This window comes from Podarcis muralis, chromosome 6 (genome assembly GCF_964188315.1).
Source record: "Podarcis muralis chromosome 6, rPodMur119.hap1.1, whole genome shotgun sequence".
Taxonomy (NCBI): domain Eukaryota; kingdom Metazoa; phylum Chordata; class Lepidosauria; order Squamata; family Lacertidae; genus Podarcis; species Podarcis muralis.
Genome location: NC_135660.1, coordinates 56,986,065 through 56,999,924, shown reverse-complemented (window position 1 = coordinate 56,999,924; position 13,860 = coordinate 56,986,065). Strand labels below are relative to the sequence as shown.

At 41.5% G+C, this 13,860-nt stretch overlaps 1 protein-coding gene across 2 annotated transcripts in view; it reads left to right on the top strand.

Moving 5' to 3' along the window:
• C6H10orf90 (chromosome 6 C10orf90 homolog) overlaps positions 1-13,860 on the top strand; it is a 150,896-nt gene that overhangs the window by 96,632 nt on the left and 40,404 nt on the right. For both annotated transcript variants that reach the window (XM_077930358.1, XM_077930359.1), the window contains one exon: positions 409-1,528. In XM_077930358.1, coding sequence (XP_077786484.1) covers positions 409-1,528 — 1,120 coding nt within the window. The remainder of the gene's footprint in view (positions 1-408; positions 1,529-13,860) is intronic.

Here is a 13,860-nt window from a genome sequence, read left to right as displayed (position 1 = left end):
GACAGCTACTATTGGCACATACATTGTTAAACAAACACAGGGCCGTATACCCAGCTGAGCAAATCAATTAATCATTCAAACTGCTCTATGAATGTATAATTTGCACATGAAATTGGTCATGTTTTCATTCTTGTTCTGGCAGACATTTCTCAGTTGGTTTTAGCCACCTTTCCTTTAGAAACGGCCAAAAGTGAAACTGTAGGAAGTAAAAACTGCAGAAGCAGGGAAATTTGTGGGAAATAGGGCAAGAAGCCTCATGTGGAACTATTATATGTTATCACAAAATCCTTTTAGTTATCATTGTGGGTGAGAGAGAGAGGAGGAGTGGGGAGAGAGAGGGAGAGGGAGAGAATGTGTGTGTGTGGCTATTGTAGAGCATTTTAATTATTTGGATATTTTCCTTTGCAGGAGTCTCTGCCATCACAAAACACAAAAATGATTTCGTCTATACTCATTTCACAGATGATTGATGAGAATAAATCAAAAGAAAATAAGGCTCCTTTCCCTATGAAGTCTGTAATCACCCAGTCTGATGCTTATCGCATGAGCCAATCTTTGGCTAATCATAGTTCAGTCAACATTAATAGAGCATTCATATTGCTTCCCAGAAGATTAGGAATTCAGATTTCTTCAGATGACAATGTATTTGGAACAGACTCCCATACCAAAGAGGAGACGCAGTGTCAGAGCCAGAGGAAAGGTTTTGCTTCCATCACAATCACCGCTAGACGAGTCGTTCCACCTTCTCACAGCATGATGCAGGTGGATGCTTCCGACCCTGCTTGTTTGAAATGCCGAGGAAGAAGTAAGCTGCTAATGAACACTGCTCCTGCTTCAAATGTGACTGGGCTAGATCATCTCTGCAGACCTTTCCACGCACAAAGATGTTGTCAAAATGGAAATGCCACTGAAATAAAGGTTTCTGAACCCTGTCCGCAGCCGTGCACGGAGCAATCTGGCTGCACATCTAGCACTGAAAATAAAGAGAACGGAAGGACCCCTCCAAGAAACAGCCACAAGAAACAAGCACCAATTTCCTTCACTTCAAGCATTCACTTCAGCATTTCCCAGCGGTGTCCAAACACAATATATTACATAGACAAGTCTCTCTCAGTGCCTGTAGATCAGCCTCGGACTAAGAACCAAAAAATGCATAGGTCAGTCATGTCTTTCAATATAAATTGCAGTTCCCCCACTTTAACGCCAGATGGAGTGGATGGTTTAGCTAATGGAGAGCTAATCACAGAAGTACTTAAGACAAAGCTCCCAGAGGAGAGCAAGGCTCCACACAGAACAATTTGGAATGCAGATCTCAAGGAGAACTACTTGGATGAAAAACAGACATCGGAAAAGGAACCGTTAGGGACTGAATATCTCCAGAACGGTACCTTTCCATCTGAAACCCTGCCAGTTGTGGATAGCCTTCAAGGACATGATAATTTAAAGCTAACACAGAGTAATGATGGGAATTCAAATGACAATCACAGTACATTGTCTCCTCACATTCCTCATTGGACTTACGATGAAGGTGAGTAGGTTAAATAAACTCATCCTTGTTAGATCAGATATCTAGAACAGAATTCATCCACCATTCTTTTAACGCTGCCACTAGCTTTTTTTTTTAAGTGCCTTTAAAAAATAAACATATGATGATTCTGAGGGCCACTTCATATATAACATTCACATGAAGAATAGTGCTGGCTTGCCCTAAATATGAGTAGCCCTGAATACAAACTTAAATGTCTAGTTATTAGGGACGCAGGTGGCACTGTGGGTTAAACCACTGTGCCGTTTGGGCTTGCCGATCGAAAGGTCGGCTGTTCGAATCCCCATGACGGGGTGAGCTCCCGTTATTTGGTCCCAGCTCCTGCCAACCTAGCAGTTTGAAAGCACACAGTGTAAGTAGGTAAACTGCATTTCTGTGCACTGCTCTGGTTTTGCCAGAAGCGGCTTAGTTATGCTGGCCACATGACCCAGAAAAACTGCCTGTGGAAGCGGACAAAGGCCGGCTCCCTCGGTCTGTAAAGTGAGATTAGCTCCGCAACCCCAGAGTAGTTTGCGACTGGACTTGTCAGGGGTCCCTTTACTTTATGAGATTATGCTTTGGACAGCAAGCATATTGCAGCTGTTCCCCATTGACACCTTTGACTGTGCAGGCTCCCAGAAAGGACCTTGCGACTGCTTTGCTCCTATGGCTCATTGTTAGCTCATTGCCTGAATTGGGACTCATGGTTTATCTCTCTTCACACTCTCTCCAAGAACACACCTTGGCTACAGGTTGTAGTTAGCAATGAGAGAGCTTAACTTCAATTCCCGGTTCTGATGACCGATTAAACCAAATCTTGGCTTAGCTCAAGGTGGTGCAGCAGTAACAGCCATGGAAGCAGCAAAGTAGCAGCAGGCAACCCTCTGGTTAGCTTCATGTTTGCATCGTCTTGATAAGCTATCATTTGGCCTACTTGTATCTTTGGTAGCTGAAGTCCATAATGATATTCCAGGGTCTTGACCAAGTTCTGTGAACTATATCTCAGAACATTTTAACAACCTGGAAAGCAGGTCCATGCTCAGGGTAGAAAGTTGGGGTTTGTTTTAAAGTTGAACCCCCAGTACATACAGGATTCCAGGGTTGAAGTCCTCCTTTATGCACCCAAGTGTTACACCAGCTCACACCTGTACTTTTCCCCACACCAGAAAAGCCAGGATTACATTTGCTATGGTTTCCTTTTATTACAGTAGTAATGGCAAAGGATAGCTCCTGGTGCAGTAAAAAGGGGGGTGTCCAATAGAGGCTAACTCGTTTGCAGTCTGTAGAAGATTGATCCTAACAACTGGCAAAGGGTCTTCTCGGTAGTGGCGCCCGCCCTGTGGAACACCCTCCCATCAGATGTCAATAAATAAACAACTATCCAACTTTTAGAAGACATCTGAAGGCAGCCCTGTTTAGGGAAGTTTTTGACATTTGAAGTTTTATTCTGTTTTTAATGTTCTGTTGAAAGCCGCCCAGAGTGGCTGGGGAAACCCAGCCAGATCGGTGGGGTAGAAATAATAAATTATTATTATTATTATTATTAATCTACAACAAGCTTATAAAGCAGAAAAGGTAAGGAAATATACAGTAGGAGACCCCTCATAATTTATGCACCACGATCCTATACATGTCTGCTTAGAGGTAAGTACCATTTGACTTCAGTGGGACTTGCTCCTAGGTAAGTGTGTGTTGCATTGCAGCCTTAATCACTCACTGTCTCATATTCCAGCAGGTATTGATTGGTGAGGTGCATGCTTTATAGTATGCTGCAATATGTGTAAAGAACATCCAGAGAGAATTTAGATAGGCAGTACTCACTTGTGTAAGCAATTGGGCACCTAGTGTGCAGTGGAGGTCAAAAGGCAAGTCATGTCTCTTCCTTCCTAACCTGGAACTAGTCTGGGTCAAATGTTCAGTCAGATCCCTGCACAGTGCTCAGTGTCAACTTGTCCTACCCTCTCATTCCTTTGCATAGACACATGGGAAAGATGCTTGTGTGTGATGTCTCTTTTACTAATGCTGATACACTGTTGTGAGCATGAATCCTGGCTGCGGTCCAACATGAACTGCTGAGCTCGGATCTCAGTGGTTGCACCCTTTAGCCCCATAATGTTAAACATGATTAAGAGAATTCTGTGTGGCTGTAGGACTGTTTCTTATGGTTTATTACATGCTAGACGTAGCATTTGGTGTTCCTTAAAAGAGTCTGGAATCAATATATCTTAAAATAATTTTGCTCATAGAAGTTGCAGTTTCTTTGAGGCAGGGTGGAAACAACCCATGCAACTCTGCATTTGCATGCAGTTAATAAAATACAGCAGTTTTAAGTCTTTAAGAAATGTTTGCTAGCTGTAATGATAGTTCAGTAATGGAACCATGTTAGAAAGGAAAGTTTCAAAAAGCAAGTCAGCTTAACTTTGTTCAAGGATGATAAAACACTGTGACTTCTGCATTAAGGACAATAGAATGACCAAGGTGACCTCCCATGGTACCATCCTTCCTTGAAATTGTATAAATTCAAAGTAACAGTTTATGAAATTTTGGATGGCTTTCTTTTTTAGCTATGATAATGTGATATCCTCCTTTATTCTCTAAAGGGGGGCTGAGGAAACCAGCCAGATGGGTGGGGTATAAATAATAAAATTATTATTATTAAATTATTATTATTATCTTAGGGACAGAGCACATGCATTTCATACAGAAGGATGCAGGATCAGCCCCTGGCATCTATGTGAAATTGATTTTAGGTAGTAGTGCTAGGAAACTTCTGGCAGACCCAAGAGAGCTGCTACCAGGCAGAGAAGACAGTATTTGGCTTGTTGGACCATTGCTCTTGTGCATTGTTATAGAATCACAGAATCTTAGAGTTGGAAGGGACCCCGAGGGTCATTTAGTCCAACCCTCTGCAATGCAGGAATCTCAGCTAAAGCATCCATGACAGATGGCTGTCCAACCTCTGTTTAAAAACTTCAAAGGAAATTCCACCATCTCTCATGGGAATCTTGTTCCACTGCTGAACAGCTCTTACTGTCAGAACGTTTTTTGTGAATGTTTAGTTGAAATCTCCTTTCTTGCAACTTGAAGCCATTGGTTCAAGTCCTACTCTTCAGGAGAAAACAACCATGCTCCCTCCTCAATGTGACAGCCCTTAATATATTTGAAGATGGCTATCATATCTCCGCTCAGTCTCCTCTTTTCCAGGCTAAACATACACAGCTCCTTCAAGCGCTCCTCATAATGTTTAGTTTCCAGGCCCTTGATCATCTTGGCTGCCCTCCTCTGCACACGTTCCAGCTAGTCAATATCCTTCTTAAACTATGGTGCCCAGAATTGGACACAGTATTCCAAGTGTAGTCTGACTAAGACAGTCAGACTATTTCCTTGATCTGGACACTATACTTCTGTTGATGCAGCCTAGAATAGCATTAGGTTGTGTGTTTTGCTTTGTTTTTTGCTGCTGTATCATACTGTTGAGTCATGTTAAGCTTGTGGTCCACCAAGATCCTTTTCACATGTACTGCTAGTAAGCCAGGTGTCCCCCATTTTATATTTGTGCATCTGGTTCTTCCTGCCTAAGTGCAGAACCTTACATTTGTCCCTATTGAAATTCATTCTGTTAGCTTGCACCCAGTTCTCCAATCTGTTAAGGTCATTTTGAATTCTGGTTGTCTTCTGTGGCTACCACTTCCAGTTTGGTGTCATCTGCAAATTTGATGAGCATCCCCTCAGTTCCTTCATCTGAGTAATTTATAAAGACATTAAACAACAACGGGCCCAGGACAGAACCCTGCTGCACCCCACATCACTTTTTTCCAGGATGACAAGGAACCATTAATGAGTACTCCTTGGGTTCAGTCAGTCAACCAGCTACAAATCCACCTAACAAATCAGTGTCCTTTGTTCCCATGGTATAAAATGTGAATATGCCTTCTGAGAGGTTCCCACCCAGTAGCATGATTTTTGGGTCCCCTTATTGCATTCTTCCTGCTTTTAACATTTTAAATAGAACTAATTAATAACGACTCAAAAGGTCATGGCCTTTCTTGTTGAGATCAAAAAAATAATGAGTAGTCAATTACCTGTCAGCCGTTTAGCAGTGACAAATTGTAGGGAATGAGTAATATTCATGAGCCTTCATTAGAATTGGTGTTGAATTATACCTTCACATGAGAGATGGGAAAGATCTATTAGGTCATCCAATCCAATCTGCATATAAAATGCTGTATGGCTTTACAGTTTAATTACTTGCAGCAATGCAGACCTGATGTTAAGTATGAGAGACAAATGTCTTTCTGCTTTGCGGTAGGACATATCTGGGTGTGCCCCTTCAAAAACACAAACATAAACCCAACAAAGGACATTTCAAATATAGCTGATACTCCTAGGGGGCTACATTTGTGAAGCATGAAAAGAAGGTTCTAGTTAGATAAATATCGGAAAGGCTAGAACAATCAGAAGCTGAAATTATTTATTAATGTGAGATTTCAACATAACATTAACTAGCTAAACTTGTATTGTTATGACATATACTTATAACCTGTGCTTATGTAGTACAGGTTTTCAATCACAATTATATAACCAAACTTCTGTTTTATGCACTTTTTTCTAAACCCATTAATCCTGTTGTTGTGGCTGTTCCCATTCCTATCTTCTGGGTGAAAACAGTATTCATTCGTTCGTTCATTCATTCATTCATTCATTCATACAAAATGTGTATTCTGCCCTTCTGGTGTCTAACAACAATTAAAACCCACCATAAAACACATTACAGTCGTCGTCCCCAACACACTGTTATCTAAGATATAAATACAGTATAATAGAAACAGACAAGTGGAGCAAATTAACAGAAAATCATTGGCTAATAACTTATCTATTGATAAAACAAAAATCTGCCCTAAAGAGGAAACACCCAAAGGGTTGCATAAGATAAAAAGTTTGAAAATTTAGGTGCAGCTATAGGCAAGTAGTGATGTAGTAGTCGGCAGATGAGTGCCTGAAACACTCTGGAATTTATTGGCTGTGCAACAACCTTGAGTTAGCAGCCTCTTAGAGGTACTTCAGATTAGATTTCTGAATCAGTAGTGCCGTGCAACTGAATATGCTAAGCAGGTGCCAGATTTTGCAATTTTATTTTATCCAGAGCTTTCCATTTAATATTTATTGTCACATTTCCTGACAGTAGACTCCACAGCTTGCAAACAGAGTTTGACTTGCAATTGAACAGTGGAGCTTAATAACAGGTGGCAGCTGAAGATCTGTCAGTTAGGAATACGTCTCGTTGATTCTGGAGAATATGTAAAGTGATGGATCTCCAAGTTCTGATCACTTTCTTTGGCACACTATAAATAGGTAAATGTTGCTTGAATGAGTTTGTGAGTAGCATATATAAAACTGAAAAGTGCTAATGGACCTCCCGGTTAATAATAATAAAAAAAGCCAGGAATATTGAGCATTTTCTTTTTCCCAGTGATGAAAACATAAGAAAGTTTGCTTTGCTTCTCTTTCTCTCCCTCTCTCCCTCTCTCTCTTTCTCTCTCTCTCTCTCTCTCTTAAATAATGATGACCCTGATTATTTTTCTCTGACGCATCTAAAATGGCCACAGCTGAGGAGGAAAGTATCAAAGTATTGGGCAAGAAAAGAGGGCATTGGAAAGAAAATTATTCTATGAAGGAATGTAATGATGCTGAGACCATTGTACTCTCCCCCCTTGAGTACATTTACTGTCATCACATTTCTCACAATTTGTCCTTTGTGAATCTCTGCCATGTAGCTGGTGGTTCATGTGTGCTGCTGTGTTGGCCGCACAACAATGTGGATAATATATGGGTTCGTTCATCTGGCATGCTGCAGTTGGCAAAGGAGTGCCTCTCATTGTTAAAGGTTGAATTAGCTTGTTTCCATGTACATCCCAGCCTTACAATTAAAGGTGTTGATTTTTTATGGTAATGCAGATATCTTTGCTAGACAAAAACCTGCCTTTGCAACCATTAGCTGCACCATTATCGCATCAGGAACTGTTTTGTTTTGTTCTATGAACATTATGGACAATTTCCTTTATGGTACTTTAGCATGTTATTCATATACTCAGTGTGATACAGAATCACACCTTTGACCAGATTTGAATTTAGATTGGATGCAAACGACAAAAAAATGACCTTTTTATTACATCCCAATGAGAAACTCACATAAGGAACCTTGACTTGCTATTCAGTATTTCCAAGCAAATGCCCTTAAGGTCACTAGCCTCTCACCACCAAGCCACATTGTACTTATTATGAGGATGACATCACAAAGTCTTTCATTTCCATTCTCATGGATACTGCATTGACATCAGTGCCCTTTTATGCCATAATCTTTGCTCCAAATGGACAATGTTCATGTTTTAAAGCTTGGTCAGTGTCTTTCATTGCCCTACGCTAAGCACAAACGTGCTATGTAGAAGATATAGAACCGGGCCAATGGAATGACGTTTACCAGATGTCTCGTAAATATTGGGTAAGCGGTAAGTTCTGTGGGGAAAAAATCTAGTTCATGATGGTGATAAAGTTGGGTGTGGGTGTAATTGGCAGTGGTAGCAAGTGTGGCTTTGAATCTATATGTTTCAAAGCTTCACAGATCTTCAGCATTGCCCACCTGGAATAGCAAAGAATTATCACCAGCACCAACACACACACACACATACACACACACACACACACACACCAAAAACCCCTTCCACCCTGGCTAGCATGAGACAGCTTTCGATGTCACATTGGTTCCATTTCTCTACTCCTGCCCAGCCCCAAGTTAGGATTGTTCTTCCCTACTCTCAAACTAGCTTTGTGCTGATGATTGTACCATTCATGGAAAACTTTTGTTGTTGTGATGGTAACAGATTGTACGGCATCCTCTTTTCTCTATACTTGCATTACTTCTACAGTTTTCTAGCTAAGGCTTGCAATGCTGTGATGAACAGAATGATTAAGCATCTCATGTTTAGCCTCCCTTTCAAGAAGCCATAAAACAGAGACCTTGTATCTGAGCCAGCAAACCAGGGACAATGGGAAAACATGAAAAGGAAATGTTTCAAGTTAACCTCAAAGGAAAAAAGGAGCCGATTTGATTGTAACTTGGATTCACGAACACCTACAACGATGAAACTCTAGGTCCCCATAGTTATTATATTTGTTATATGTTTAACAAAATTTATATACCACTTGATTGTAAGAAAACCTCTAAGTGGTTTGCAAATATATAAAACAAAGCATTTAATTTATTGATTAAAAATAGCTGGTATTTAAAATCAATCAAAAGAGTATTAAAAACTGCATAGGGCTAAAGCACATAAGGAGATAAAACATCCTGTCAATAAACAGGGAGTTCCAAAGTGTAGGTCCTGCTACACATTGATTTCTTACAAGCATGGAAAAAGTATTATGTGGCATCTGTAACAGTACTAGTTCTGCATACTGAAGCGGCTGAGTGGACATTTATAGGGAAAGGTGATCCCTGCAAATAAACTGGCCCCAAGGTGTTAAGTGCTTTGTATACTACTAGTAACACCCTGACCTTGGCCCAGTAGCAAATGAGCAACCACTACAGATCTCTTAGCAGAGGTGTTATATGCTGGCAGGGTCTCATTCCTGTGTGCTGCAACATTCTGCACTAACTGCAGCTTCCAGATCAAACACAAGGGAACCGTTACTACAATCTTGAAGTCATAACTATAAAAGCATGTTGTTGTTGTTGTTGTTTAGTCGTTTAGTCGTGTCCGACTCTTCGTGACCCCATGGACCAGAGCACGCCAGGCACTCATGTCTTCCACTGCCTCCTGCAGTTTGGTCAAACTCATGCTGGTAGCTTCGAGAACAATAAAAGCATGTAGCTAGAGTTTAATATAAATAAGGGGTATATGAGATATATGAGCAATGGGTATGTTTACAACGTTGAAATCAGTTCTGGCTTTTCCCACTGGGGGAGCTGCCTTAATACCAATTTCATATAATGTGCCTTCAGAGAACTCGCAAGAAGGTGGCGGTTGAGTTTTGTGTAGAAGTTTGATCCATGATATAGATCTGTTACAGCAGTACTTTTACTGTACAAATGCTCAGGCTGTGTAAAACTTAAGTGTCTGTTCCAGATCTCTAAACCTGTCCGCACCCGAGATTAGTTTGGTGATGCCCCCATCACAGCATCTCCAACACTTGTTTCTGGGTTTCTGCTGCTGTTGTAGTGCACTGTTGTCATTCAGTTGCACTGCAATTTAACTTCCTAAGGAGATGGCAGCACAGGGTGACAGAAGAAGCTATGGAAAAACTTGGCGTAGTGGAGACAGGAGACTAGGATAGCAGAAAGCAGCTTCCAAGGCGGCTGTGCAGAGGGGCAGATCCCAGTGGTTTGAGACCAAAACCAGACCAGAAGTGGTTGTTGCTAAATAGCATGGTTTCACCAGTAACATCTACTGATACAAAACGTGTGGAATGACATCATCAAAAAATGCTGCGGAAGGGGGACAAAGAAACCCTTCACAAGATGCTTTCACCACATGCATCTTGTGTCATTGGGCAGTATGGGAGATAGAGGAGGAGAAACATGAAGCTGGCAACCACAGTCTGCCATACTGGTCTGGTTCACACATAATGCTAATAAACTATGGTTTAGTGTTATGTGTGAACCAGGCGAATGTTGAGTTCTTATTGTTTGAAAATAAAAATACCTAATAATACTTAACACAGCAGGCTCAGAGTTTAAGCCCCATGTAAATGCAGAACATTTCTCATGGAGAGTCCCTGAATCATGGTTTTTATGACATAGGAATTTTCACTTTGCTCAAGTTTATCAGTGTTTTCCAGTTTACCACAGGGGACCGTATTCACAAGAGGGTATCACTATAGCTCTGGAGGCAATGATGGTGTGTATCTGTCTTGAGTGACTCATAAATTGGCAGTATCATTCTTACAAATGGGGCTAAGTTGCTTTAAAAGTAGGTTTGCATGTCACATGGTGCATTTACTGTGTTTTTAGATGGTTCACATTAGTAGGCTCTTAGTCTAATATCCTGTAACTTTGACTCAATGTGTGTGGCTTTAATTTACCTGACTAAAACAATAAAACCTCAGCTCTCCAGAACACACATATGCAACCATCAGGAATAATTAGAAGGTTTTGTCATCCTCCCTACCAGCTGTCCAACACTAATCTGCTGACTCACACTCCTGGCACAAATTAGTATTAGGTGTGCAAACAAGCTAACACAGCTGTTCATGGCTATTAGGCTCTTAACACTTTCATTGCCTGAATAATTTGCCATTTATACAGCTTCTGGTATCATCCTTAGATCTTCTGTTTGAGTGGTCATTATTTATATATCACCATCAATGTGTGTGGCGGCACTTCACAGAGGACAAGGCCCCTGTCCTAAGTTGCTTACAGTCTAAAATTTGACACAGAGGAAATAGAAGAAAGAGGAAGCAGCAGGTAAAAGGGGAAAGATGATAAGATGATGCAATTTACATGCATTTTGGCTTGGTTATAGCCTTAGAAACTAAGGCTGATAGCAGCATGCACATCATACATTTAAATCACACGACTCCCCCCCAACCCCCCCCGCAGAACTATAGTTTAAGGGTCCTGGGTGTTGCAGCTCCGTGGGGTGTTAAGTACCATTCCCGAGATTTGGGGGGGGGGGACCTTCTGTATGCAAGGCAGTTGCTTTCCCATTGACCCACAGCCCTTCTCCCATGTGTGCTAGAGCTCTGGGACCACAGGGGAAATGTGCCCTGCTGCCTGAGGATTAAGAAAAACAAACAGGAGGGTTGAAAGGTTTGGGCAGGCACCTAGGGAGAAGTGCTAAGCACTGTTGCGCCCTGGGCACCATGCAGGAGAAGCCAGGACTGCGGGTAACTTTGCACTGCCTTTTTAAAAACAGAAAAGACGACCCATAACTGCCCACGACAGTATTTTCCTTTAACAAGTATTTTCCTACAAAAAATAATAATAATCACAGAATAAGGACCAGCTGCCTGGCAATGTTTGCTTTGTAAAAGAGATTGCTTTTCTACAGCATGATCAAAAAGCCATCTTAAGGAAGGCTGCAAAGTTGGTTCGAGGCATGGCTAGTTTATTTTTTGGGGGGAACCCCAAATAAAAAATAGCATGGGCACATTTGGGATATATGAAACTTTGAAGAGTTGAGTGGGGGGAAAGCATGTTGCGACCTTTATGTTTCCCCCCCTTTGTATCTTACTGCATCAACAAATTGTGTAAATTGTGCAGTTGTTAATATATACACATACAGACACACATTTTGCTAATGGAAGCGTTTCTTTTTGTCTCTGCTATTTTGTTCTCACAGGTTTCCCTCTGCATTAGACTTTCATGTCTTTTTTCATTAGCTTTAAAGTATTCCTTCAACTGGGATAATAGCAAAACCCTATCTCCATCCAATTGCAATTTGAGCTGTTCTCTGTGGGTTGCATATATTTCCAGTTTGTTGCTTGGAGAGCTAGAAATACCACTCTAGATATTCTTAATGAGAGATTCATGCCTTATTCCCTAAACAATACAATGAAAATGTTCCCAGAATATGAAAAGTGAGCAGTGTGATCTCAGCTTTTTAAGCACCCCTTTCTCTGTTTTGTGTGTGGCTGTGAGTTTCCTGTAAATTATTTGCAACATACTTGACAGCAAATAATTGACAGCTGTTTGTGTTTTATTTTGGCTCTTTATATGAAAGGAAGAGCCAGATTTGGGTCCATTTTTGAAAGATTTAATTGGTAAAAGAAAATATTTATCAAATGTAGCTCCAAAAATTACTCAATGTTTTCACATCTTTGCCAGATAAATGGCACAGACTGTGGGGTTTGATTTTCGCTTGTGTTTGCAACTAACACTTTAAATTGCTATAGCTAGTAACTACAGCACAGTCTGTCTCTGCGTAATCAACCCCTGGATAGGAAACTGACATTGCTTTATAACTCAGTGAATACACATGTTCCTTACTCTCTCCCCTTGTGAGATCTATTCCTTGGGGAACAGTTTCAACAACTTGCCAGACTGGGTGAGATACAAATACAAGAGTCTCTGGCTAACAACTCAAATGTAGATATTTCTTCACTAAAGTAGGAACTCCAACCTATACATGTGCTGCAATGCAGTCTTGCTATTGTGTTTATAACTAGTGGGTGATATTTTGGAAGTGTCTCATATTAGGGATATGAGGGATATTAGGGACGCGGGTGGCGCTGTGGGTAAAAGCCTCAGCGCCTAGGGCTTGCCGATCTAAAGGTTCAGTTCGAATCCCCGCGGCGGGGTGCGCTCCCGTTGCTCGGTCCCAGCGCCTGCCAACCTAGCAGTTCGAAAGCACCCCCGGGTGCAAGTAGATAAATAGGGACCGCTTACTGGCGGGAAGGTAAACGGGATTCCATGTGCTGCTCTGGCTCGCCAGATGCAGCTTTGTCACGCTGGCCACGTGACCCGGAAGTGTCTCCGGACAGCGCTGGCCCCCGGCCTCTTGAGTGAGATGGGCGCACAACCCCAGAGTCTGTCAAGACTGGCCCGTACGGGCAGGGGTACCTTTACCTTTACCTTTACATATTAGGGATGCAGTGTGTAATTGGTTAATTGACAAGTTCAGGGATGTCAGACTGTCATTATCCCACAGTTCCGACTTTCGAAGATCCCCTCCTCCATTTTCATTTGCGGGGTGTGTGTGTGTGCCTTGCCATTTAGCACTGTTTTGCTGACTAAGTTACAACACTGTCCCTGTGGTTTTGTATTTGGTCCCTATTTTCTATCTTGCACATGTATTCTTCTGCCTGTCTTTTCCCAGTGAAACTCCTTTCTCTATGCTTCTGTGCCCAAGCCCCGTTACCTTTTACTGATCTGTGAATAAGACGTGGATTGTGCAATCTTAATATTAGACTTACATAGGAGACAGGAAAGTGAACGATTGCATGGAATCTGGGCTCCAGCTGAGTGGCTCCAGATAACTTGAACCAGTCCTGATTGCAGAAAAGAGTTTGCAGCGAAACCACCAGAATTTAATAGAAATCACAGCTGGAGAGGACTCCTATTGCCAAGCAGAATGAGCTTCAACATAGAGAGGTTTTTTAAAAGTTTTATTTTAGCTTAGCTGCTGTAATTAAGGGGCAACGTTCTAATTCCATTACCAGGACGTTCATTGAACCAGTAAGTGACTCCTTGTGGCTCCCACTGGGATAATTCTAATGAAAGAGATAATAAATTAGATATGTTTCAGAAATGGGAGTGGGGGAGAAGGAAATAGGAAAGCTAATGTAGTTTTCAGTTATCAAGAGATAACAATGTATGTTACAGGGAAACTTTGAGATCT